The sequence below is a fragment of the Larus michahellis genome, chromosome 14 (assembly GCF_964199755.1).
Source record: "Larus michahellis chromosome 14, bLarMic1.1, whole genome shotgun sequence".
NCBI classification, from domain to species: Eukaryota; Metazoa; Chordata; class Aves; order Charadriiformes; family Laridae; genus Larus; species Larus michahellis.
In genome coordinates this window covers 531,290-559,066 of record NC_133909.1, presented here as the reverse complement: position 1 = coordinate 559,066, position 27,777 = coordinate 531,290, and the positions used below count along the sequence as shown (strand labels likewise).

General features: G+C 43.4%; 1 protein-coding gene across 1 annotated transcript; it reads left to right on the top strand.

Moving 5' to 3' along the window:
- Window positions 1-301: 301 nt before the first annotated feature.
- Window positions 302-25,726, top strand: LOC141751364 (myosin heavy chain, skeletal muscle, adult-like). The gene is made up of 38 exons (XM_074607983.1): window positions 302-505; window positions 594-737; window positions 831-987; window positions 2,346-2,373; window positions 2,471-2,588; window positions 2,675-2,767; window positions 4,211-4,274; window positions 4,367-4,465; window positions 4,559-4,662; window positions 4,743-4,881; window positions 7,181-7,299; window positions 7,401-7,550; window positions 8,628-8,798; window positions 9,564-9,870; window positions 9,972-10,042; window positions 11,368-11,455; window positions 11,547-11,664; window positions 12,829-12,952; window positions 13,731-13,867; window positions 14,071-14,326; window positions 15,838-16,080; window positions 16,164-16,340; window positions 16,425-16,570; window positions 16,658-16,748; window positions 16,840-17,229; window positions 17,473-17,599; window positions 17,704-17,822; window positions 18,096-18,292; window positions 19,361-19,544; window positions 19,631-19,796; window positions 19,968-20,092; window positions 20,329-20,637; window positions 20,738-20,941; window positions 21,229-21,354; window positions 21,454-21,624; window positions 21,711-21,815; window positions 21,958-22,053; window positions 25,574-25,726. Exons 1-38 carry the CDS (start codon window positions 302-304, stop codon window positions 25,724-25,726), a joined length of 5,820 nt encoding a protein of 1,939 aa, XP_074464084.1.
- The last annotated feature ends 2,051 nt before the right edge of the window (window positions 25,727-27,777 follow it).

Genomic DNA, 27,777 nt, shown 5'->3' with positions numbered 1-27,777 from the left:
ACAGCTACGTAACGCACACACAGACCCATAACTCCCCAGTAGAAGCAACTATATTTTTCCTTTATTTTTAAGGGTGGATTCAGTTAATCTTTATCAAAAAGGTATTTGTGCTAATGCAGATGAGGAATAGCATACTATGGCATGACAGGGTAGTCATAATAAAAATTGCTGTTGCCACCAGACTGATCATAAAGCAAGCCTCTGATGGGACAAATTTAATCCTCTTGAAGACAATATTGTCATGAAATAACATTTTGCTCATCAGAGTTCTCTACAGGTGTAGCCCAAATAAACTGCAGCCATGTCTTCGGACACTGAGATGGCCGTCTTTGGGGAGGCAGCTGTATATCTCCGAAAGCCAGAAAAGGAGAGAATTGAGGCCCAGAACAAGCCTTTTGATGCCAAGACATCCGTCTTTGTGGTGCATCCTAAGGAATCCTTTGTGAAAGGGACAATCCAGAGCAGAGAAACAGGGAAGGTCACCGTCAAGACTGAAGGTGGAGAGGTGAGGAAAATGCAAGATTTACAAACAATGTTTAATACCCATTCTGGGCTCTTAGTTGACATGCATGGATCTCTCCTTCCTCTGACAGACCCTGACCGTGAAGGAAGATCAAATCTTCTCCATGAACCCTCCTAAGTATGATAAAATCGAGGACATGGCCATGATGACCCACCTCCACGAACCCGCTGTGCTGTACAACCTCAAAGAGCGTTACGCAGCCTGGATGATCTACGTAAGTACCAGCAGCACTCTGCCTTTGGGTAGCTAGGAGGAACCACTCTGCCAGGCTAAGTGGAAGCCAACGTGCCATCTCCCTTCCTTGCAGACCTACTCGGGTCTCTTCTGCGTCACTGTCAACCCCTACAAGTGGCTGCCGGTGTACAACCCGGAGGTGGTGTTGGCCTACCGAGGCAAGAAGCGCCAGGAGGCCCCTCCACACATCTTCTCCATCTCTGACAAAGCCTATCAGTCCATGCTGACTGGTGAGTGGGTGTAACTCCCTTAAGTTAATTCTACTGTGAATACCTTTCAAGGGCGTAACAAGTTGTGTCTAAACGCTCAGTTTGAATTGTTTCTTTCCAGGGTGATTTCCCAGATCACCTATATTTTGTTACTCCAAAGATTCCACAAGCCCCTTTAAACCAAACCTGATTTAGCTCTATTTAGCTCTAAGGACTGTTACAAGAAGTAACATAGACTGAATTACTCCCGCTCTTTTTCCGTTCTCTTGTTTAAGTAAGTCCCTCAGTGCTAAACCCCCTCACAGCAGGTTTAGCAACTTAACATACCATTTCAGGGTTTCAGCAGTGCAAATCTAAATCTGAGCAAATATTGCAAAAGCATTATTTCAGTGGGCAACAAAGCCATTTTCTCCTTTTGGGGGGGCACAGTATAAAAAGATATTAATTCTTAAAGAACTATAAGAAAATAATTAGAATGTTCCAAGACAAAAAAGTGTCCTCCTCTTGTAGCAGTTGTGCTGTAGCTACCCTGGTCTACCAAACATTTAGGGAGTTCCTTAGTGTAGAAGTCTCTGTGGCTGCCTGTGGGACATTGTGTGGTGGATTGCATGAGCACAGCTCTGAGCGGTTCCACTTGAAAGAATGAAAACTAAAAATGATGAAAGTTTTGACTTGCATATATCTGCCTGGTCATGTGGTAAAATTGGAGCACACAAGGCTGTGCGATGCGCATAATATACTGGAAAAAAGAAGTTGGGCATGTGTAAGGAATAGTGATTTCGACTTGAGGAAGTAAAGAATTAAGATCAGGTGTAGCAACCTGGTATAGGTGTTAAGTGTTGAGTCAGGGATTATTCCAAATGCTAGTCAATTGCAAGCAGTCAACAGAGTATTCTAGAGGGAAGAGGCCATGAATCATATGGATTTGTGTCTCTCTTTTATCACGTAACCTAACATTGACCTGCAATTTTAATTTCATTGGAATTTTTTTCTCTTTTATTTTACTGTTTTCACTCTAACTTTTAAAGTATACTCAATTCTGAAGATCTGCAAGAAACTTAGCAAAAAATAAAAAGAGAAAATTAAGATTGTGAAAAAACGTACATTAGAAAACATTCACTCTTCTGTATTAGTGATGAATGATGAACGAACAAAGGAAAGAAAAAGAAAGGGAGGAAAAAAGCTTTACGGAAAGGTTTCATTTTCAATAGAATCCAAAATCTTTCCTAAGGCAGAGTATTACTGAGGGGAGTTACTTGAGTGCCAAACAAATGTTTTTGTCACACAACTATCATGGTATCTTATTTTTAGACCACTTTTAGTGTTTTCTCTGTTGTTCATTGGCATTAAAGTTTCTTTGTTTCTGCCTCTTTTCACAGATCGCGAGAACCAGTCGATCCTGATCACGTATGTACATCCCTGCTCGGGTCCCTGCGGGGCTGCCCGGTGCCAGGGGACCTCCTGCCTGACCACACGCTCTCTGCTTCTCTCTTTGGTTTGACAGCGGAGAATCCGGTGCAGGGAAGACTGTGAACACAAAGCGTGTCATCCAGTACTTTGCAACAATTGCAGCGAGTGGGGAGAAGAAGAAGGACGAGAAGCAGCCAACAGGCAAAATACGTGTGAGCTACCAGTTACTAACATTTTGTCTAGTTCTGCAGTTGTTATGTGGATTGAACTATGTGGTTTAACAGTAATAATCCTGTAGGGAACACTTGAAGATCAAATCATCAGCGCCAACCCACTGCTGGAGGCCTTTGGAAATGCCAAGACCGTGAGGAACGACAACTCCTCACGCTTTGTGAGTCAAAACCAGCTTCATTTTACAAGTAGGAAGAAGTGTATTGATATTGGTTGCTTCCTGAAGTTCAACATAAGAAATTTGTATTTGTGTTTCCTCAAATATTTCCTCATTTTATAGCTATGTATTGAAACAGAAGATAGCATACACATATAAAAGACAGAAATAAAACTAAGTTTACACTCAATACAAACATATCCTGAAACAGTAAACTGATAGAGTGATATATATATATTTTTTACACTGTCTAAAATGTTTATTCTCTAATTCAGCCCTCCGCAAGACTTACTTAAAATCTAGATCAGATTGTTCAAGACCTGATCCAGTCAAGTTTTAAAAATCTCCAAGACTAGAGATTCCACAGCCTCTGGCTACCTTTCCTAAAACCACAATGCACTCACAGTAAAAATGCTGGTCTTCATGTCTAGTCAGAATTTGTCTTGCTGCAATGTGTGATGTTGCCATTTGTGCCTTCATAGTAAACCTCTGAAATCTATAACATCTTTTAGGAAGTAGAGTTTTCCTCCTGTTCTCCAAAATCAGTCATCCAGAGGGACCTGGACAAGCTAGAGAGGTGGGCCCGAGCAAACCTCATGAAGTACAACAAGGCCAAGTGCAAGGTCCTACACTTGGGTCGGGACAATCCTCATTATCAATGCAGGCTGGGGGATGATGTGATAGAGCAGCCCTGTGGAAAAGGGCTTGGGGTTCTGGTGGATGAAAAGCTGGACACGAGCCAACAATGTGCACTCGCAGCCCAGAAGGCCAATCCTGGGCTGCATCAAAAGAAGCGTGGCCAGCAGATCCAGAGAGGGGATTCTCCCCCTCTACTCTGCTCTCGTGAGACCTCACCTGGAGTACTGCGTGCAGCTCTGCAGCCCTCAGCACAAGAAGGACATAGACCTGTTGGAGCAGGGCCAGAGGAGGCCACGAAGATGATCAAAGGGCTGGAGCCCCTCTGCTGTGAGGACAGGCTGGGAGAGTTGGGGTTGTTGAGCCTGGAGAAGAGAGGGCTCCAGGGAGACCTTAGAGCCCCTTCCAGTCCCTGAATGGGGCCTACAGGAAAGCTGGGGAGGGGCTGTTTGCGAGGGCATGTAGCGACAGGACAAGGGGCAATGGTTTAAACTAGAGCAGGGCAGGTTTAGATGAGATATTAGGAAGAAGTTCTTTCCACTGAGGGTGGTGAGACACTGGCCCAGGTTGCCCAGAGAAGTGGTGGAGGCCCCATCCCTGGAGACATTCAAGGCCCGGCTGGATGAGGCTCTGAGCAACCTGATCTAGTTAAAGATGTCCCCGCTGACTGCAGGGGGGTTGGACTAGATGGCCTTTAAAGGTCCCTTCCAATCCAACACATTCTGTGATTCTATGACTCTATGATTCTGTGATTCTACTCATCCTCTCTTTGTAAGTGTCATCTCTTTTTTTGTTCTCCCTTATCTTAAGGGCAAATTCATTCGAATCCACTTTGGAGCTACAGGCAAACTGGCCTCTGCTGACATTGAAACATGTAAGAGACCTCCTCACCTGATCACATTCCTTCCTCCCTTTCCACCTCAATGTACTTTCTCAGGCCTAACTCTGTCCTGCCGTCTTTGCCAGATCTGCTGGAGAAGTCCAGAGTCACTTTCCAGCTGAAGGCAGAAAGAAGCTACCACATATTCTATCAGATCATGTCCAACAAGAAGCCAGAGCTGATTGGTAGGAAGTATTATAATTTGTTTGATGGAATCTGAATGTGTTTGACGTTTATCTTCATTCCTACAGCCAGATATGTCCTATTCCTCTTTACAGACATGCTCCTCATTACCACCAACCCCTATGACTACCAATTTGTGAGTCAAGGTGAGATCACTGTTGCCAGCATTAATGACCAGGAGGAGCTGATGGCTACAGATGTAAGTGACACAGAGCACACTGGTATGGTGAAGGTTCCACTTAATGGCCCAGAGGTTTATTTGACTGATTCTGTTGCCAGAGTGCCATTGACATCCTGGGCTTCACTCCTGATGAGAAAACAGCCATCTACAAGCTGACAGGGGCTGTCATGCACTACGGGAACTTGAAGTTCAAGCAGAAGCAGCGTGAGGAGCAGGCAGAGCCGGATGGCACAGAAGGTATTAGGATAATTTGCTACTGATCTCTCTGTACTACCAGCAAAATTTTCTATTGTAATACTAACGGTCTGTAGAAAAGGTGTTTTTTGAAAATGACAAGCTTTTTTCTTCTAAGAATAGACTTTTTTTTGTTTTTTAAGAAGCTGAGTTCAGCATTCCAAGGACAAAAACATTGCTTAGATATCTTCTCATCGTCTTTAAGACTGAATTCTAAATTTTTAGCTTTCTTGGCTCTGAAATCTCCTCCATTGTCTCACATCACATTCTCTGTCTTCTGTCCTCCCAGTTCTAGGGAACAACCTTGGAAGAAACAGGCAGACACAGTTTATCAATATCTGACTCTGAAGCTGGTGTCACCAGCAGAATTTTGGGTTTTTTAGTCATGGAATAATCTAGGTGACACCAGGCCTGCTGGGGCCTGATGGGATTCGCCTTTCTCAGTGGGGAAAAACATATTTTTGTTCATGAATTAGTGGGACTGATTGAAAGAGTTTTAAACTAGATTCAAAGGGGAAATGGAATAAAATGGGGCTTACTAGACGTAAGTTATGTAGCAGCATGACAATATCTGAGGGATGGCGTGCTAGTGAGTGTTACGCTCTTCTCCACAATGTACTGAGTGCTCTGGAACACACTTGAAAAGTGCGTACAATAATGCATGCAGTATGAGGAATAAACAAGGGGAACCAGAATCTTTGGCTCAGTCCCAGAGCTACAACATCACTGGCATAAGTGAGACTTGGTAGGAAGAGTCCTGTGACTGGCGTGCTGTGATGGATTGTTACAGGCTCTTCAGGAGTGAGATGCAGGACAGACAAGGTGAAGGGATAGCACTGTATGTAAAAGAGGAGTTGGACTGTACAGACATGGTTGAAAGCCTCTGTGTAAGGATTAGGGGAAAAGCTAATAAAGCAGATGTTCTTGTGGGAGTCTACTACAGATCGCTTGGCCAGGATGGCAACACCGATGTACTATTCTATATGGAATTAAGGGAAATCTCTAGATCAGTGCCCTTGTCCTTATGGCTTACCTCAACTTCCCAGATGTTAACTGGGACTATCATACAGTAGACATAACCAGGTCCAGGAAATTCCTGAAATATGTTGAAGATAACTTCTTGATACAGGTACTAAGGGAGACAAGTAGGAAAGGTACCCTCCTAGATCTGTTGTTTGTAGAGATCTTGTAGGTAATGTAAAGGTTCGTGGCTGTCTTGGCCACAGTGATGATGAAATGGGTGCATTTAAAATCTTCGGTGATATGAGAAAAACTGTCAGCAGAGCTACTACCCTGGATTTTGGGAGAGCGGACTTCAGGATGCTCAAGGAACTAGTTAGTAAAGTCCCTGGGAATCTACTTTCAAGGGTACTGAGGTCCATAAATACTGATCACTTTTTGAGAGACATCTTTTAAGAGCACAGGAGTGGGCAATTCCTATGTGTTGGAAGTCAAGCAAGCAGGGCAGAAGGTGGCTTGACTGAACAGGGATCTTCTTCTGCAACTTAGGAGGAAAAAGATAGTATATGGACTTTGGAAACAAGGTCAGGCTATATAAGAGGACTGCAGAGATGCTGTTCGCTGCTGTAGGGAGAAAATTCATACAGCAAAAGTTCAGTTAGAGTTGAAACTGGCCGGTACTGTGCTGGATAACAGAAAACACTTTTTAAAGTATGTTAACAGCAAAAGGAGGACTAAAGAAAACAGTGGTCTGTTACTTAATGAGGCTGGTCAGGTCACAAACAGGGATAAAGCGGAGACGTTTAATGCCTTCTTTGGCTCTGTCTTTGACACCAATGATGGGCCCTGGGACCTCTGGAACCCAAGGTTGGAGGCTGATATCCTCAGGTTTGTTTAGTTTAGAGAAGAGGAGACTGAGGGGTGACCTCATTGATGAGGGGGCGTGGAGAGTGAGGTGCTGATCTCTTCTCTCTGTTGTATGGTGATAGAATGCAAGGGAATGGCATCAAGTTGTGTCAGGGGAAGTTCAGATTGGATATTAAGAAAAAGTTCTTCACTGAGAGAACTGCCAAGCATCAAAACAAGCTCCCCAGGAAAGTGATCATGGCCCCAAACCTGTCGGTGTTCAAGAAGCATTTGAACAATGCTCTTAGGTATATGGTTTAACTTCGAGGTTGCCTTGTATGGAGACAGGAGTTGGACGCGATGGTCCTTGTGGGTGCATTTCAAATCAGGATATTCCATGACTTTTATAACCTAGCCTTCAGAGAATATTTGTTTTTAAATAATTTTATCAAAACCTGTGCATCATCCAATAATTGATTACTCTCTCTGTTATCAGTTGCTGACAAGGCTGCCTACCTGATGGGTCTGAACTCAGCAGACCTGCTCAAGGCGCTGTGCTACCCTCGAGTCAAGGTCGGGAATGAATATGTGACCAAGGGTCAAACTGTGCAGCAGGTAACAACCAGTTCATGTTTGGGAACCTCTGGATTGAATTAACATCATGAGCATTCTTTTCCGATCCACGTGGTAACTTTCTTTCTTTCCTCCTGGTATAGGTGCACAATTCAGTGGGTGCTTTAGCAAAGGCTGTCTATGAGAGGATGTTCTTGTGGATGGTTGTTCTTATCAATCAACAGCTGGATACCAAGCAGCCCAGACAGTACTTCATTGGTGTCCTGGACATTGCTGGCTTTGAGATCTTTGATGTAAGGAAAAGAGTTTGTTAAATGCTTCTTAGAAGAGACATCCAACTATTAAGGAAATTCAGATAAATATGTTGTTTTATTTTACCTGATAGTGGAAAAATGATTATGCACTTGTAGGAGCTCAGAAGCACCTGGCCATACAAAGGTCATGGATTTACATGAAGAACAACTCAGTAATAACACTCTCCAGAAGTATAAAAATTCTTATAAGGCACAGAAAGTGGGTAGTGTCGCAGAAAGTGTCAGATAGGCCATTATAGGCTGAAAACGGTGGCAAAGGAACACAGGCTTTTTGCAGCATCAATTTTGATGTACTGTGGCACCAAAAATTACGTGTTTCAGTATGCAGTGAAAAGCAAGGATTTGATCTCAAAGAAGAGAAAATCTTCAATGGAATAATTGAAAGATGAAAAATTGAATCAGAAAAAGAGTGTTATAACATGCCTAGGGACTTAATCTAATGTTTTTCCCTGAGTATGCTATACAGCTGTGTACAAATTAGGAATATTTATTGTGAAGAATACCAAAAATACTTTGAGAGCACTGAATTTCAAGTCTGACTTTCTTCAATAAGAAGGGAAAGGTGATATTGAAAATGCTGCACATAACACTTAGTATAGTGTAATTTTCACTGTGGAAGTCTATTAATTTAAATTTCTCAAGTTTCTCCTCTTTCAACATATGATACCATTGTTGCATGACAAGAGCAGAGTGCAGACATGAGAGAATGGAGCTGCAGTGCTAGTGTTCAGATGCATGACATGCAATTACATAGAGTTCCTCTGACCACAGGCACTTAGTATGTCAAATAACCCTAGTCAGTGTTAGGAAGAAGGCACTTGCCCTGCCATTGGCTCTTTCTGATAGATATAGCTGTTAAGTAAATCACAGATCAGGCTCCTCATCTCTGTCTGGCACATGCTTGTTACAGGAAAGTTACTATAGAAGCGTGCTACACATGAATTATAATCTGATCTAAGTATGGATCTAGTCTGAGCTGGAAAGCAATGGAGTAAACCTCCTGTTTTATAGGAGTAGGAGCATGGTTCAAAATAGCTGCATGTCTGTGTTTTGCAGTTCAACAGCTTTGAGCAGCTGTGCATCAACTTCACCAACGAGAAACTGCAACAGTTCTTCAACCACCACATGTTCGTGCTGGAGCAGGAGGAGTACAAGAAGGAAGGGATTGAATGGACATTCATTGACTTTGGGATGGACCTGGCTGCCTGCATTGAGCTCATTGAGAAGGTATCCTTCCTGTTCAGGTGCATTATGCATCTGGGAATTCTATAGTTGGCATCAGTTTTCAGAGGACTCTCCCACATTCACATCCAAACATTCAGTTTTAGTTATTCGAAATACCTGAATACATAGCTTATTTCATCTGTGAGGTTTCAACACCTTCATGGCAGCAGCTCTGTACAGATCTCTTTTCAAGTGCCAAAACACTGCAAAGCTCCCAATAAGACTATTCTTTCATAACAGCTAGAGTTAGCTTCCACTATAAAGCCTGCACATTTCCCTTAAGCTCCGATAGATTCATTTCTGCCTAGCAGTACAGCTACAACAGGAAATTTTTAAAAAAAATATTTGCAATATGAAAAATGGAACCTTCATGCACATCAATTGGAGTACTAAGAGAGCAGTCAAGTTCATTTTGGGACATGGCATTCAGTGACTAGAAGGATCTTGAGCAAAGAGAACTTTTGTTAAGACATATACATACAGTGAGCTGTTTAGACCAAGAGTTTTTGGGAATATGACATTTATAACTTTATTTTTCAAATTTTCTGGCACAAATACAATGTAAATTTTCATCAGTCACTGAGCCTCTGAATGTAAACCAGGTAAGTATCCACATTTAACCCTGCTATTTGGATTTGAAAAGAATTAGAAGTATTGCCTTACTGACACTACAGTTTTTATTTGATTTCATACTCTATTGAGATAAGACCAGACACCTTTGTGTATAAAGGCCAATTTGACGTCAGTGTTTCTTTTGCCTTCTCCCAGCCCATGGGCATCTTCTCCATCCTGGAAGAGGAGTGCATGTTCCCCAAGGCAACTGACACCTCTTTCAAGAACAAGCTCTACGACCAGCACCTGGGCAAGTCCAGCAACTTCCAGAAGCCCAAGCCTACCAAAGGGAAGGTTGAGGCCCACTTCTCCCTGGTGCACTACGCTGGCACAGTAGACTACAACATCACTGGCTGGCTTGAGAAGAACAAGGATCCCCTGAATGAAACTGTCATTGGGTTGTATCAGAAATCATCTGTGAAGACACTGGCTTTACTCTTTGCCAGCTATGGCGGGGAAGCAGGTCAGTTCTATAAAATCTTTAGATTCATCCATGCACAATGTACAGGGAAAATTACAAATTAAAAATTTTAAAATACTTTTTTTTTTTTTTTAATTGTGTAGAAGGCGGTGGCAGCAAGAAGGGTGGGAAGAAAAAGGGTTCTTCGTTCCAGACTGTCTCAGCTCTTTTCCGGGTAAGTACATAATTTGTTATCTCTGCTGATCTGGACATAGAAAATAAACTCTCTTGAAATCTGAATGGTTCTTGGTTCTAGTTTGGTAAGCTGTAGTCACAGTTTTTTAGAGTTCTTGACCCACGTTCTTATAGCAAGGAAATCCATTATGTCACTTAACCTCTGTTGCAGTGGATACAGAACTTATACTTTTATTCCCCAATTTACAATGGTGTTATCAGCTATCATAATAAAATTGTCTTATATAGCCTGGAAGCCTTCTTTCCCTCTCCTCCAGATTTCATGGTGAAATATAGTGTTGTAATGAAATTGTTTGGGCTTTCTGGTTAAATGACTTCTTTGCCCTTACCATGTCAGCTGCATGCTCCAGGAGTTATTCTGGTATGTGTGAAATATCCTCGTATCTTGAGCACTAGACTGCTAACAAGTCAGAGGCTTAACAGTTCTTTCTCAAGCCTGGGCCTTCCTGCCTGGCTTTTTCACATGCTTCTGCCAGGTGAAGTTGCTGTTCAACACAGTCTGTGGTCCTGAATACCTGGAGGGAAGAACAGCAGCTTCACCTGGCAGAAGCAAACTGAGTTGACTTCTCATGGGTGAAGAACATTTGTAAATGTCTCCTTAGTTGTCCTTCTGTTCTTATTTCTCCTCCTGTGCTTCCCAAAAAATGATGTTTTATGTCACATACTTGAAAAACTATGATTTTTCCAAGATAAACTTGGTAGCCTCTGCCACACTCATTTTTATTCCCTTTTGGTGTCCACCATAATTGCAAAAACTGGCTTTTCAAAAAACATGACTTATATATCAAAAATACCATTTTTATACAGGTTAAAAAAATGGGAATCTGCCCCCTCAGATGTGATTTGAGGCAGGGGGAATGCTGATAGCTGTTCAGTTTATAAGGCTTTGGACCACAGCTGGAATTTGATGCCTCATTCTCCTCTACTGTCATCTTTGTGCCTACCTCTGAATCACATGTAGAAAAAGCATCTTTCCTTCTTGGCTCCACATGGAACACAGGCAATAGGCTTTTTGAATAAAGACCAATATTCACTCAAATTAACTCATTTTTTGGAATAGAATTTGTGAAAGATATCAAATATAGTGATATTTCAGATAAAATTATGTCATTAGCACTGTATGAGCTTTCCAGAGCAAAATGGCAAATTGTTTTATATTTCATCATAGTATTCATAGAATGGACAATTCGTACTGTTCCAGCAAATTTGATGTTACTGTTAGTAGTTTTAGTAGTAGTTTTACTGTAAAGGTGAATGCACAGAATAAACATTTACTAATATAAAGTTTTGTTCATAATTTTTCAGGAGAACTTAAACAAGCTGATGACCAATCTGCGCAGCACTCACCCACATTTTGTGAGATGCATCATCCCCAATGAAACAAAAACACCTGGTAAAAACCTCAAGTATATAGAGGTTTTCCTGTGATACTGAAGATCTCTATGTTGCGATACACAATCTTCACTTGTGCTCTGAATTGTTAGGTGTCATGGAACATGAACTGGTGCTACACCAGCTTCGGTGCAACGGCGTGTTGGAAGGGATCAGAATTTGCAGAAAAGGATTCCCCAGCAGAGTTGTCTATGCTGACTTTAAACAGAGGTCAGGTTTCTACAGCATACTGTCTTATTATAGCTAAGTCCATGCTGGGGGACTATTAACCCAGTCTATTAACCTGGTGGGACGATTTAGGGCCATGTTATGACATTGGTGTATCTTTTGTAGAGATGGGATAAATAATCTTTATTATCTTTACTCAGCACCTTATGTCTCATCTGTTCTTTTGATAGCATTACATGACTCGTTGAAAGCAAACAGAACGTACTAGTATCCTCCCTAGAAAGCTCCTGACATAGTCTGTTGCAAGAACAGTTGGAATTTGTATAAGCAATTATCAGGGAGCACCAATGGCCCAACTGCTCCCTAAGAGAAGGAGAACTGGGAACTGAAAGTGACCTCAGGGCATGCCCTCACCAACAGCACCCAACAGCATGCAATCCAAGAGGGTCTGAACACAGTGGCCAAAGCTGGGAGCTGGCAAGGGGTACACTGGCATTCCTAGCCAAGGCAAGCATTGAATCACATCCAGGGTCCACGTGGGTAGTCCTGTCAGGAGCAGCAGGAGATGGGGCCAGAGACAGCACTGGAAACAAAGCTACAATATCCATAGAAGAGCTCCATGGAAGACACAACCATGTACAGCACGGGTCCAAGGTCCAACGAGAAAGCAAGGCCAGAGGCTGAGCTGGAGAACAGCTGTGATGTAACTCATGCAAGAAGTGAGATCCCAGGCCGAGGCTGAAATGGAGCCTGTGGGCCCACGGTGGAGGTCCTAGGTGAGGCTAGTCATGGCCGTTAAGTGCTTTCAGGACCCTGAGAGCTATATGATTACTTAGACACAGATTATTTGGTGTGCCAGGTTTCCTTCCAGTCCCAGCTAGCTCAAATTCCAAACTAATGCGCTGTTTTTAAACTCTGTATTTTAGTTATTTAAATAATGCATTCATTATAATATGTTCCCATTTTTTTAACAATTATTTTACTGCCAATGATACTGTAGTATCATCTGCTCCATGAAGAATTATGATGGGTAAGTTTCTCACATTGCTCAGAAAATATATCCCTATCTAACAAAGGAATGTCTCAAACAACCAGTCAACGTTCAGCCAAGACATTGCCATATTGGGAAGCCAGCAAGCTTCTCTTAAAAAGAATGTTGGCTTGGGTAATAAGAATATTCTTACATTCTGTGTTTTTTTCCTACAGATACAGAGTATTGAATGCACGTGCTGTCCCAGAGGGACAGTTCATGGATAGCAAGAAAGCTTCTGAGAAGCTCCTTGGATCCATTGCCATTGATCACACCCAATATAAATTTGGTCACACCAAGGTACAAGTACAACTTGGTTAAAATATAGAGATTTTTTACAGAAATATTAAGATAGGTATGAATGAAATATAAATAGAGATGTACATACATAAAAGCACTAGAAACAAAATCAGTGCAAGGACTAAAGCAACAGCATCGTACATAGATAGCCAAGGATATGTTTGCCATCAGTAAAACTGGTAGCATTTGTAACTGGTAGCAGGAAGATGTAGTTTGTACCAAGACCACAGGGTAGTCCCATCAGTAGACAGTTTGTGCTCTGTTAACTCAGACAATGACAACAGAATGACTGCATCCAAAAGATACAGAAAATGAGGAAACAAAAGAAAATGGACAGCAGCCCTCACCAAGTTTTGTGAAGTATGAAGCAATATTCTGAAGTGAAAGAACATTCTGCAAAGTCATTGATTCCTAAAAGGGATTAAAAAGCCTGTCCAGTTACCAGTTTCTGACTGCCAATCAAGATAAACCTAGAGGGTGTAGTGAGGATTTGGTAGCTAAAATTCCTTGTCTTCTGTGTGTCAGGTAATTCATATCAATCAGACTGCCTGGACGCATAAACACTGATGTCTGTGAGTATATCGGTGTGACAATGTGAGTGGTTACAGTCAGTTCTGAGAACTAACTAAAATAAAAATACCACCTTCCCATTTTATAAAGTAGCCGTGACTTTGGTAACAGTAAACCCTATGGAAATGGAATCTCGTGTTGGTGGAAAACAGAATGTTGGTGTTTTGATGACCTAAGAGTGATGCCTTATGTCACCTTCTTTCTCAAGGTGTTCTTCAAAGCTGGGCTGCTGGGACTCCTGGAGGAGATGAGGGATGAGAAACTGGCACAGCTCATGACTCGCACGCAAGCCAGGTGCAGGGGCTTCCTGATGAGAGTGGAGTACCAGAGAATGGTGGAGAGAAGGTAGACATTCTTCTTAAAGTTCATCTCACTGTCCGTTGTTTCTGCAGGCATGACACTGACAATTCTTCCTATGTGTCTTGAGCAACTTGGTCTAGGTGACTGTGCTTGAGCAAGAGGGGTTGGACAAGATGTCCTACAGCGACTTCTTCCAGTCTCAACCACTTTGTGATTCTGTGATTTAGTCACTCTGATTTGCATTTCAGGGAGTCCATCTTCTGCATCCAGTACAACATTCGTGCATTCATGAATGTCAAGCACTGGCCCTGGATGAAGCTGTTCTTCAAGATCAAGCCCTTGCTGAAAAGCGCAGAATCTGAGAAGGAGATGGCCAACATGAAACAAGAGTTTGAGAAAGTCAAGGAAGAGCTTGCAAAGTCTGAGGCAAAGAGGAAGGAGCTGGAGGAGAAAATGGTGAAACTGGTGCAGGAGAAAAACGATCTGCAGCTCCAAGTGCAGGCTGTGAGTACCATCAGTGCACTTCATAATTCTTGGTTCATAGGAAATGAAGATCAAACATGCCTTCCAAAGAACAGAATCAAGTAGGACAGGTTAATCTGCACAGCAACCATGATGAACCTCAAATTTTTAAGTAAAAGGCATACATAAGACTGTCCTATATGTGGCCCAGGCAGGTGATTTGGATTGGAGAGACTTCAATCTTACATCCTCATAGGCTCAATGTATAGAATCATAGAATCTTCATGGTTGGAAAGGACCTTTGAGATCATCGAGTCCAACCATACACACACAAAAAACCAACCTACAATCTCTGCCACTAGAGCATGCCCTGAAAGGCCAAATCCAGATGTTTCTTAAATACCTCTAGGGATGGTGACTCAACCACCTCCCTGGGCAGGCTGTTCTAGTGCCTGACCACTCTTTCAGTAAAGTAATTCTTCCTAATATCTAATCTAAACCTCCCCTGCCACAACTTCAGACCATTTCCTCTGGTCCTGTCATTATTCACCTGGCAGAAGAGGCCAACACCCACCTCTCTCCACCCTCCTTTCAGGGAGTTGTAGAGGGCAACGAGGTCTCCCCTCAGCCTCCTCTTCTCCAAGCTAAACATGCCCAGCTCCCTCAGCCTCTCCTCATATGCCCTGGTCTCCAGACCCCTCACCAGCCTGGTAGCTTTCCTCTGGACACGCTCCAGCACCTCAATGTCCCTCTTGTACAGAGGGGCCCAGAACTGAACACAGCACTCGAGGTGAGGCCTCACCAGTGCCAAGTACAGAGGCACGATCGCTTCCCTACTCCTGATAGCCACAGCATGTAAAGAAGAAAGTATCTTCAATGCAAGTGTATGTGTGTATATAGAATATGTAAAAAATGGATTCATATGTATGACATGGATATATCTATGTATAAACACATATGTGTTAATATATATTTATATCATATATCTACACAGAAATTATATATATTTATAAAATGCATACATATATAAAGTTTACAAAAAATATGTGTACATACATACACAGTGTAAAGTATATAAATATATATGAAGTACATGTGACCATATGGTCACACTATAAATAAAATGTTGTCTGAAGTATTCTAACAGGAACATGAGTAAACAAAGATGTGAAAGAATTCTCATGATTTCATAGGCTTCAATGCATGACAAAAAGCATGACAGACATCTTTATCCCAGGAATAAACTTGTATTTGAGTGGGTTCAATTTTTCTGAAAGGGCATTTCCTTCAGGAGTCAGGACGCTGGGTTCCAAATCCTCAGCAGTATTATTATAGGCTTCTTAGCAATGAACACTGAGGCAAAAGTCAGAAGAAAAACCTACAGAATACATGTGAGTCTGTATAGAGCTGAAGCGTGATATATCACTTCAGTGAAAAATATGAAGCTGATTATATCATATGTAAAATTATAAGTAAAAAAATTGAAGGAGTGAAAAAAAATCACAAGATATAACAAGTAATAGGAAAAACTTCAAGAATTCTTTTGATTGTAGGAAGCAGACAGCTTGACTGATGCTGAGGAAAGGTGTGACCAGCTGATAAAAACCAAAATACAGCTGGAAGCCAAAGTTAAGGAGATAACTGAAAGAGCAGAAGATGAAGAGGAGATGAATGCTGAGCTGACAGCCAAGAAAAGAAAACTAGAGGATGAATGCTCAGAGCTGAAGAAAGATATTGACGACCTTGAGTTAACACTGGCCAAGGTTGAGAAGGAAAAACATGCCACCGAAAACAAGGTATACAATAGGTTTTCTGACACTCGCTCAAGGAAAAGGGATCCATTTCTGATTCTTGTAACAACATTATTTTCTCCTTCAAGGTTAAAAACCTCACAGAGGAGATGGCAACCCTAGACGAGACCATTGTGAAGCTGACAAAAGAGAAGAAAGCCCTCCAAGAGGCCCATCAGCAGACACTGGATGACCTGCAGGCAGAAGAGGACAAAGTCAATACGCTGACCAAAGCCAAGACCAAGCTGGAGCAGCAAGTGGATGATGTAAGTATAGAGGCATATGAGAAGAAAAAGCTGTTGCACAGTCAGACACTGCGAAGAGAGCACTGATGGTGGTGTTGTGTTTAGCTGGAAGGGTCCCTGGAGCAAGAGAAGAAACTGCGCATGGACCTTGAGAGAGCTAAGAGGAAACTCGAAGGAGACCTGAAGCTGGCCCATGACAGCATAATGGATTTGGAAAATGATAAGCAGCAGCTGGATGAGAAACTGAAGAAGTAAGTGTGGCTGTGGGGCACCTGAGCGCTGGGCTGGTGCACTTGTCTTCTTCCTTTGAGCTCTAACATGGTTTGCTTTGTCCAAAGGAAAGACTTTGAAATCAGCCAGATCCAGAGCAAAATCGAGGATGAGCAAGCCCTGGGCATGCAATTGCAGAAGAAGATCAAGGAGCTGCAGGCAAGTGTCTGTTCCTTCCCCTTTTTCACCACTGGGTCCCCGGTGAGGAAGGAGGAGGGCATGGGTGTGAAGGCTGCCTAATGTTCCCCAGGCGCGTATTGAGGAACTGGAGGAGGAAATTGAGGCAGAACGAACCTCTCGGGCAAAAGCAGAGAAGCATCGGGCTGACCTCTCGAGGGAGCTCGAGGAGATCAGTGAGCGCCTGGAAGAAGCAGGAGGGGCTACCACAGCTCAGATTGAGATGAACAAGAAGCGTGAGGCAGAGTTTCAGAAGATGCGTCGTGACCTCGAAGAGGCCACGCTGCAGCATGAGGCCACGGCTGCCGCCCTGCGGAAGAAGCACGCAGACAGCACAGCTGAGCTTGGGGAGCAGATCGACAACCTGCAGCGAGTGAAGCAGAAGCTGGAGAAGGAGAAGAGTGAGCTGAAGATGGAGATTGATGACTTGGCCAGTAACATGGAGTCTGTCTCCAAAGCCAAGGTACTGAAAAATATACTGAAATCAACTTGAAAATAAATAGTGTTGCAGCATATCTTTTTAAAATATAGTCAGGTGCCAGTATAACTCTCTGCCTCTCTTTGGAACTGTGTTTCTAACCCTCTAACGCCAATGAGCTGAAGAGAGCGTGTATGTCTGTTCACACTATTCTGGTGAGATTTGTGCTGCTGGAGAGAAGGAGGAGTCCAGAAACTAATCTTCTTTTGTTCTCTGTGATCTCCGCAGGCAAATCTGGAGAAGATGTGCCGCACACTGGAAGACCAGCTAAGTGAGATTAAGACAAAAGAAGAAGAGCATCAGCGCATGATCAATGACCTCAGTGCTCAAAGAGCTCGTCTGCAGACAGAATCAGGTGCGAGAGCCTCCTTTGTGCTGAGGAATGGGAGAGCATCCTAAAAGAGTTGGTTTGGGTCAAGAATGACAATGAAAATACTTCCTTTCTGTGTGCTTTCCCAGGTGAATATTCGCGGCAGGTGGAGGAGAAAGATGCTCTGATTTCTCAGCTGTCAAGAGGCAAGCAGGCTTTCACCCAACAGATTGAGGAATTCAAAAGGCACTTAGAGGAAGAGATAAAGGTGATGACTTTTCCTACAGCTGGCCACTGAAAGCACTTTTAACTCCACACTGCCTACTGGGGACAGGGTCTGCTTAGCACAAGCCATACTGGGAGAAGATTTTAATTTCTCGGGGAGTGTTATTAGTGGATTGTTTCCTCCAGGCTTACCTCTCTCCTCCATTGCAAACACCTACACCCTCCCAGCAGCTCTGTGCTCTGTGTTAAATTAATTCATCGGAAGATATTTCCCAGGATCTTTACCATTCTTGCCCCAATCCTACTCTCTACCCAGGCCAAGAGTGCCCTGGCCCACGCCTTGCAGTCTGCTCGGCACGACTGTGACTTGCTGCGGGAACAATATGAGGAGGAGCAGGAGGCCAAGGCGGAGCTGCAGCGTGCCCTGTCCAAGGCCAACAGCGAAGTGGCCCAGTGGAGAACCAAATACGAGACGGACGCCATTCAGCGCACGGAGGAGCTGGAGGAGGCCAAGTACGTGGGGAAGGTGGGGAAGGCTTGCAGAGACTAATAATTGAACTTTGAAGAGACCATTGAGATTCTGAAATATAAAAGCATAGTAGTAGGTTGGAAAGGAGTTATATGAAATGGAAAAGCCCCAGAAGGCCATATGACAGGGAATGCAAGACAAAGGCTGTCATAGAATCACAGAATCACAGAATGGCTTAGATTGGAAGGGACCTTAAAGGTCATCTAGTTCCAATCACCCTGCCATGGGCAGGGTCACCTCCCGCTAGACCAGGTCACTCAAAGCCCCATCCAGCTTGGTTTTGAATACCTCCCAGGATGGGGCATACCCAGCTTTTCTGGACTCCCTGTTCCAGTGCCTCACCACACTCATAGTGAAAAATTTCTTCTTTATATCTCAGATAAATCTACCCTCTTCCAGTTTGAAGCTATTACCCCTCATTCTACCAGAACATGCCCTTGTAAAAAGTCCCTCTCCATCTTTCTCGTAGGCCCCCTTCAGATACTGGTAGGCTGGTGTAAGGTCTCCCCGGAGTCTTCTCTTCTCTAGGCTAAACAACCCCAATTCTCTCAGCCTGTCTTCAAATGAGAGGTGCTCCAGCCCTCTTATCATCTTCATGGCCTTCCTCTGAACCATCTCCAACAGGTCCATGTTCTTCTTATTCTGAGGACTCCAAAGTTGGATGCAGTATTCCACGTGCGGTCTCACAGGAGCAGAGTAGAGGGGCAGAAACACCACCCTTGCCTTGCTGGCCACACTTCTTTTTATGCAGACCAGGATTCAGTTGGTTTTCTGGGCTGCGAGCACACATTGCCAGCTCATATTGAGCTTCTCATACACCAACATTCCCAAGGCCTTCTCCTCAGGAATGCTCTCAATCCAATTTATAGTCCAGAGACCAATGGGAAATCTAGACCCTGGGGAAAGGAAAATTAATCAAACTGACTGTCCGGGACAGGATCTGACTCTGTGTGTGGGGAATAAATACTGCAAAGTGCCTCAGCACTACAGTGAAAGAAAAACACAGTCTCCATTTTGATACTCAGTTATGACCTGTGCTTATCTCCTCCCAGGAAGAAGCTGGCACAGCGCCTGCAGGATGCTGAGGAACACGTTGAAGCTGTCAATGCCAAATGTGCCTCCCTCGAAAGGACAAAGCAGAGGCTGCAGAATGAAATGGAGGACCTGATGATTGACGTGGAGCGATCGAATGCTGCCTGCGCAGCGCTGGATAAGAAGCAGAAGAACTTTGACAAGGTGTTTTGGGCTCCAGGCCTGGGGCTTCTGGGCAGAGCGTCCCCTCCTGATTGCCACAGCCATACTCACGCCCCGTTTCTCTTCAGATCCTGGCAGAGTGGAAGCAGAAGTATGAGGAAACGCAGGCTGAGCTGGAAGCCTCCCAGAAGGAGTCTCGCTCTCTCAGCACAGAGCTGTTTAAGATGAAGAATGCCTATGAGGAGTCCTTGGACCACCTGGAAACGCTGAAGCGTGAGAACAAGAACTTGCAGCGTAAGTCCCCGTTCCTCGGCTCCTGGCAGAGCTCTTTCCCTAGCCACCGCTACTGCCATTCCGTATGGGTCTGTGCCTGCAGGTCGGCAAAGATGCCTGTCACCTTGGTGTGAAAGGGCCCTTCCCATTCTGCTCTGTGCCTGACCATGTCATTGGTCTTTGCTCCCACAGAGGAGATTTCCGACCTCACGGAGCAGATTGCCGAGGGCGGAAAGGCGATTCATGAGCTGGAGAAAATCAAGAAGCAGACTGAGCAGGAGAAATCTGAAATTCAGGCTGCTCTGGAGGAAGCTGAGGTAAAGCCCATAATCATTGTTTTCCATAGAGGCTTAATGAGGAGAAGTGTGATAGATAAAATCTTGGGACGGTCAAGGAAATGTCATTGCTCTCTTCCTGTTCGGTGTGAAGGTCGTGCCTTAGTTTCCACATCACCCAGAGAAAAAGTACTCATTTTTCTCTGTAAGAGGGGGTTTGGTACAGAAATGCTGTAGGTAAAATCCTTTTAGGGACACAATGTTTCTTTCATATTCAGGCGTCTCTAGAACACGAAGAGGGGAAGATCCTGCGCCTCCAGCTTGAGCTCAACCAGGTGAAGTCTGAGATTGACAGGAAGATAGCAGAGAAAGATGAGGAGATCGACCAGCTGAAGAGAAACCACCTCAGAATTGTGGAGTCCATGCAGAGCACCCTGGACGCTGAGATCAGGAGCAGGAATGAAGCCCTGCGGCTGAAGAAGAAGATGGAGGGAGACCTGAACGAAATGGAGATCCAGCTGAGCCACGCCAACCGTGTGGCTGCAGAGGCACAAAAGAACCTGAGAAACACACAGGGAGTGCTCAAGGTCTGTTCAGCAAAGCTACAGTAAGACAAATGACATCCCTGACATTTTTGACACCCAAGCACACACTGACACCTTGCAATTTTTGTTGCCTCTTTTACAGGATACCCAGCTACACTTGGACGACGCTCTCAGGACACAGGAGGACCTGAAGGAGCAGGTGGCCATGGTGGAGCGCAGAGCAAACCTGCTGCAGGCTGAAGTGGAGGAGCTACGGGCAGCCCTGGAGCAGACGGAGCGCTCCAGGAAAGTGGCTGAGCAGGAGCTTCTGGATGCCACTGAACGCGTGCAGCTCCTCCATAGCCAGGTCAGGCACTCTGCTGGAAATCAGTCACGTAGATCCGGTGTGGAGGACTAGTATGTTTCAGTGATCAGGTTGTGAGAATGATCTGGAAGAGCTTCCCTACTCTTGTCTACAAGGGAAAGAATTTTCACAACCCATCACCTGATCCCACCACTGACATTTTGTAAACAACTTTTTTAAAAATAATTCCAGATTTTTAATTGCAATTTGAAGCATAAAGATTTGGCTCAGACTGTAGGTTTGGTATTGTAGGCTTTATAATAAAAGTCTTGTAATCTTTCTTTGCACAGAACACCAGCTTGATCAACACCAAGAAGAGGCTGGAAACAGACATCATGCAAATCCAGGGTGAAATGGAGGATACGATCCAGGAAGCCCGCAATGCTGAAGAGAAGGCCAAGAAGGCCATCACAGATGTGAGTCGGGAGATCCTTTCCCTGCTGCTGATGGTGGATGTATTCTCCCCGAGAATGTCTCCAGCCCCAAAAACGGCTTTGCCTCTTTGCTCTCATCAGGCAGCCATGATGGCAGAAGAGCTGAAGAAGGAGCAGGACACCAGCGCCCACCTGGAGAGGATGAAGAAGAACCTGGACCAGACGGTGAAGGACCTGCAGCTTCGTCTGGATGAGGCTGAGCAGTTGGCACTGAAAGGAGGCAAGAAGCAAATCCAGAAGCTGGAGGCCAGAGTGCGTAGGGCTTTTATTTGTGCAGGAGTGAGCACATGCCTTGGAGAGATACCAGGGAAGCTCCAAAGATGGGCTTCTCATTGCAGGTGCGGGAGCTGGAAGGGGAGGTTGATGCTGAGCAGAAGCGCAGCGCCGAAGCCGTGAAGGGGGTGCGCAAGTACGAGAGGAGGGTGAAGGAGCTGACCTACCAGGTACGGCAGGAGGCCTCCTTGGGCTGAAAGAGTTTTCTCACAGCGCGTCAGATTTTGCGCACACCACTCCCAAGGGGAAGCGTAACCTCACATGGCGGGGAACCAATAATTCACTCTCTTTCCTGCTTACCAACCCCTCTAGTCTGAGGAAGACCGGAAGAATATTCTGAGGCTCCAGGATCTGGTGGACAAGCTGCAAATGAAGGTGAAATCCTACAAGAGACAAGCTGATGAGGCTGTAAGTATCACTCTGAATGGCAGCAAAGTCAGTTTCAAAGAGGGAAACTTGGGTATTGAGGAAGTGATTTTGTGCATTTATATGTTGTTTTTTTCTTTTATCATGATATGTTTCAGGCTTGATAATGTATCCTTGGGACTGATTAGGAATTTCACAGAATAATAAGCAAATATTTGAAAATGTGAGGATTTTATTTTTATTGAATGTAAATAATCCTCAACTCTCCTTCACAAGAACACAGTAATTAAGTAATTTCTTATTAAGTCTCTGACTAATATAATATCTTTAAATTGTTTTTGTTCTTTTTTTTAATACCATCTTTTTATTTGATATTTCTGTCCCCTGATAATAAAAATGTGTTTTTGATAAGTGTGCTAGACTTATGGAAGTTACACATAATATGGAAATGTATTTCTGAGAAAAGGTTGACTTAGAAGGCTACTGTGCTTCTATTTATTCCATTTCTAGGGAATATGAGTTACTAGGGTGTGCAAACAGTGATTTAGCATTTCATGCTGCATTAAATGCAGATGGGGGCCCCAGAATTGCTGCTCAGGATTGTTGGTGCCTCCTAGAAGTGCTCCAGAAATGGTGGTAACATGGTATAGATCAGTTTCCAGCACCACGTCGAGTGATCATCTCAGCTCTTCAGAGTTCTCAGTCAAAACAGAGCTTCTGGGAAAAAATGGATTTGTCTTACTGGAGTGCCTCAGGTTTTCTTCCTGAGGCTTGGGTGATTCATTCTGATTGGGTGATGAATTGCCAAGGGAAGGATCTTCAGGAGGAGGTGAGCAGGCTGTGTTGTTTCTGGAATGACAAACAGGCATGAATGATCAACAGGTCCTCAGAGAGACCCTGGAGGTGCAAGAGCTCAAACCCTGCATTACATGGAAGGACAAATTTCCTTAGGCTACGCTTGATGGGACACTTACAAGAAACTGGAAGTTTTTGACATCTGTCATTAGGAGAAGGCACATTGACTACCCACAGATGTAGACTAATAGACTAGATACAGGGTCTGGTGACAAGTGAGATACACTTCCTCAGAGGAGACCTCTGGGCCAGGTGAGCCTGACCCGTGCTTCCATGAAGTTGTGGTGAAAGTTGTTGGAAGTTCCTTTCTAAATAGGTGGAAGAATCTGCTAACCAGATCTGCTTTCTCAGGAAGTTTGCTACTTGCCAAAGGCTCTAATTCAGAATGTTGTGGAGGGACTAACAAAGTTCGGCTAGCCATCAGATTATCAGACATTGTTTCTCCTAGGCAGGTAGGTCCTGCTTTGAGAAGGAAGCAGGACTAGGTAAGCTGCTGAGATCCCTTTCGTCATGAGTTAATCACTGTTTCTGATACTTAGTGATACTGCCCAGAGATTACAGAGCTCTGGGGACTACAGTGAAGGGCATGGAAGCTCAAGTGTTGTCCTCCCTGATTCTGCTGGTCAAGAGGACTGCTCAGGTATGAAAAGATGCATTCTTCAGGTAAACAGCTGGTTATGTGGCTGGTGTCACTGGCAGGGCTTTGCCTTTTATGACTACATGGGGGTTTTTTGTGAGGAACAAGAACTTCTAGGGAGTGATGAACTTATTTGAACAAATAAGGTAAGAGCATATTTGCCAGCATGCTTGCTGATTCAGTGAGGAGGCCTTTAAACTAGGTTTATTGGGGGATGGTAATAAAATTCCCTAAAGTAAAAAAACAAATGGATGCAGGGAGGAAGTATCTACGGAACAGCATGTTGGGGAAAGTTCTCACACCTCCCCTGAGAAAGCAGCATGACAGGAAAACCATCTTGTTTGTCTGTAGGCAAACTCATACAGCATGGGGAACATTCAGGAGGAATTAGAAGTCTATACAGCCACTGCAGAGCTAAGACCTCCCTGAGATCATACATACAGTGTGCTAGCTCTTATGACTGATGAGCTGTGTTTTTAAGGACCACCTCTACAAAGCACAGGAATGTGGAAGAGGTCAAGCAGTTTTGGCATGAGGCTATATATTATGAATAGAGAATTCCTGACTAAGCTCAAATTCAGAAAGGAAGCATATGGAAAGTAGAAGCAGGGATGAGGACTATAAGGACATTGCCTGAACATACAAGGACGGAGCCAAGAAAGCCAACCTATAAAGGAAGACTGAGCTAGGAACCACCTAAGCAAACTGGACATACACAAGTCCGATAGACTAGACAGATGCATCTGACTGTGCTAGGGAAGCTGCCAATGCCATTGCAATTGCTTTATTCACTTTGAAGGTTATTGCAAGTGGTGAAATTCTCTGATGACCGGAAAAGCACTTATCTTAAGGAAGGGCAAGAGGGAGGATTTAGGAAGCCACAGTAAGTCAGCCTTACTTCACACACCGGGAAGATCGTGTTCCAGATCCTCCTGGAAGTAATTTCAAGGCAAATGAAAGAGAAGAAGATGAATGGAAACTGCCAGAATGAATTTATCAAGAAGAATTCTTTGTGGTGTTTTCAATGGTCAAATGTGGTGGTGTTGAACAGGAGACAAGGTTGTCTCGAAGGTGCACATTGAAAGGATGAGTGCCCAAAGGGCATGAGTTGCTTCACCAAAATTCTGAATGACAGTAAGATAAATATTTTCACCATGAAAATGCTTAAGTGCTGAAACATGAGCCCAGAGAGGCTGTGGAATCTTCATTCTTGTGGATGCTCAAAACTCAACAAGTCCCTAAGCAACCAGATCTAACATTGGTCCTAGACCTGTGTGAGTGGGAGACTGAACTGAATGGTGGCCTAAGATTCCTGCCAACCTCGAAGTTCAAAGTTCCGGTTCTTGTATTTAATAAAAGTCGTTCATGGCTGTTTGAGTCTTTCGTTCTAGAAATACATGCCGATCAACAAGAGGTAGACAGATTGTCATTGAAGGCAGGAAGGTAGAAAGAGGGAAAAGGGGTTTAATAACTGTTTGGATTAGGGAGTGAAGGGTGTTTACTTTTGTGTCTTTTCTTTGACACAGACAATTTCTGTCTGTATACATTCACAGGTATTTTTTTTCTGTGAACGTCTTGCCAGAATTCAACTGGCCTAGGGCATGAAACAGAACGTTGCTTCTACTGGTCTTCAAGTCTGGGTGTAAAAAGCAGGATTCCAAATTCAACACAGTCATATTCAAAGATATGTAGGTGACGAGCAATGGTTTCTTTTTAGTTCGGCTCTGAAACCCAGATGTACATGGATGAAGTGAACTCCTGATCTGTCAAGTTGTTCTAAGATACAACATAGCATGTTGTCAGTCTCCCTACTGCTATAAGCATTTGGTTATAAAATACAATTTTAGTATTATTCTGTAGATAAAAAGGAGTTCCATCAAACTTTTAGTGAATTTTCTAGATAACAAACCAGAAAGTTGGAGAAGATCTGTATCAAGAGCCTAGATAAAGGCTGGAAAATGGGAACAAAGGCTATGGACCTTTCCCTTCCTTCAGGAATTCCAAGGCTACAGGTAGAGGAAAATGGAGATGTCAGCCTTTACGTTTTCACAGCTCCCTCTCCCCTCACAGGAGGAGCTCTCCAATGTCAATCTCATCAAGTTCCGCAAGATACATCATGACCTGGAGGAAGCTGAGGAGCGGGCTGGTATTGCAGAGTCGCAGGTTGACAAGCTCCGAATGAAGAGTCGTGAAATTTATAGGAAAAATAAAGGAGAAGAATGAGGATCTAAAAAGTTGTAAAATGACTAGGGAGTGCACAGAATGTGAAGCTCCCTCACTTTTCTCTGAAATTGTAGTTTGTTCCTTTAGACATTTGTAGAAAAGAAAGAATGTAGAGATCTTGGCATATTAAGTGCTTCAGACAACTTATCTTTTTTCTTTTGCAATCTCATTAATCTTTGCTGAATCCTCAGCTTTCTCTGTTGTCTATTGTATACCTGCATTATGATGTATCCTTATATATAATAATGAAAAATTATTAAATATATAAGTACATAAACATACGTTTATATATATATTCCTTTATATACACGTTTACATATATATATACTCCATATGCTGCAATACATGACTGACAATGCAAAGTGGTGTTGATGAAGTGGGGAAGTGGGGAAACTATTGTTTGACACGGAGTGATTGTGGAAGTGCCTTACCCTAAGCAGGTCTTCTGCAGCATGGTTTTTATGCTGTCCTCAATATCTCCTTTTCTTTCAGGGCCATATCAAGTAATGGTGTACTCAGATCTTTCACTGTTAGTAGTTTTAACATTTTGGGGGGAGAACTGTTCGTGGGATGAAGGTTTCAGATTTGTTGTAGATTTCCTCAGTGGGAGAAAGGTGGGGTTTTTTTAGACTGCTTTTATTTCATTATATTTATATCAAGCTAAGCAGTGCAGATTAAAGAAGTTTCCTGTGCTGATACTTAGCATATTACACTGTGACATATCAGTTGATCCTTTTCAGCCATTCCTGGTGCTTCTCCTACTCTGTCACATCCTTTCTTACAAAAAATCACCAAATCTGCCTTTAGTAGTCATGAAGTGAACAGGTCATGGATGCCCTGCAGACACTAATGGCCTGTGCTATGTGCCATATGAAGGCATGAGTAAGATGGACTCCTGCCAGGCATAGCTTGCGGCACAAATACGTAAAACCTTTTCATAATGAGCCGCCACAAAACCCCGAAAGGCTTATAAAGTCAGACTTAGCAACGTATCGTGTGGTTGCACTTACTTTATTAAACAGAAAAACAGACTAGAGAAAACAGAAACAAACAAAAGCTTATCAAGAACTGGTCAGCTGCCCAAAGAGGAGCAGGTCCTTGCATCCAAATTGGCTTTAGTTAATTCTTACGTCTCTCTACGGAACAGCAAGGTCCACCCAGTCCCACAAGGGCCCAGCTGCCAGCTGCTCTTTCTGGCTGTTGCAGTATCCAGTGAACTACAGGCTTCTGGCACCATGCTGTGCCTTCATTACCTACTACACTCTGACCAGGCATGAGCTGCTTGAGAACAGCATCTCACCCCTCTAAGCCTGTTGCTGTGCTTAAAGAAACATAACATATATACTAAGAGCAATGAAATTAAACATAATCCAGCAAAGGATGTTTTATAGAGATAGTAATAGCCTTTTATGATATCAGTTGACATATCTGGGAAATATGAATAACATATACTGAACAGCCTTACTTCACTCTTCAGGATCCTGAAGAAAGCATTGTGTAATCTACATTGGACCTCAGCTTTAAACCCAGTTTAATGCATGTAGATAGTGCAAGGAAAGTTCATCAGCCCAAATTAAGGGTAAAGAGCTTTGCATTGGGGATCTTTAGACTAAAGGTTAGTGCACACCTGTTTGCTACTGAGAAAATTATCCTTTATCAGAAAGCCATTCACACACAGTTGGCATCAGTTAAGGAAGGATAAGTGGGGAAAAGGCATGCTTAAAATATCTGAGACAAAGTAGGCAGCTATATTGATTTTGTCAGGAAAACTTCTTCAACCTGCAACAATGGTTTGTCTATCTTTATAATAAGTGTTTTTCTGCACGTGTATTATATATTAATCAACAGTATTTTAGATCTACTGAAATCAGTTTACAATATGACCAGATATGGGATGATAATAATAAATGTGACCAAAAGCAAGTGCATACTTGAATTACAATGTGTGTGCTTATATGTGGTTAAAGGAGGTATGTAAATTACAAGGTATAATTTATTTAGCTATGATTTGGACTTCCATTGAGATGATCTTCCCATATATTTCTTTGAGT

Coding starts and splice junctions, on each gene's coding strand:
- LOC141751364 (XM_074607983.1), top strand. CDS start 302: ATGTCTTCGGACACTGAGATGGCCGTCTTTGGGGAGGCAGCTGTATAT. Junction 12,953..13,730: donor ATAAATTTGGTCACACCAAG/GTACAAGTACAA, acceptor TTCTTTCTCAAG/GTGTTCTTCAAAGCTGGGCT. Junction 16,081..16,163: donor AACATGCCACCGAAAACAAG/GTATACAATAGG, acceptor TTCTCCTTCAAG/GTTAAAAACCTCACAGAGGA.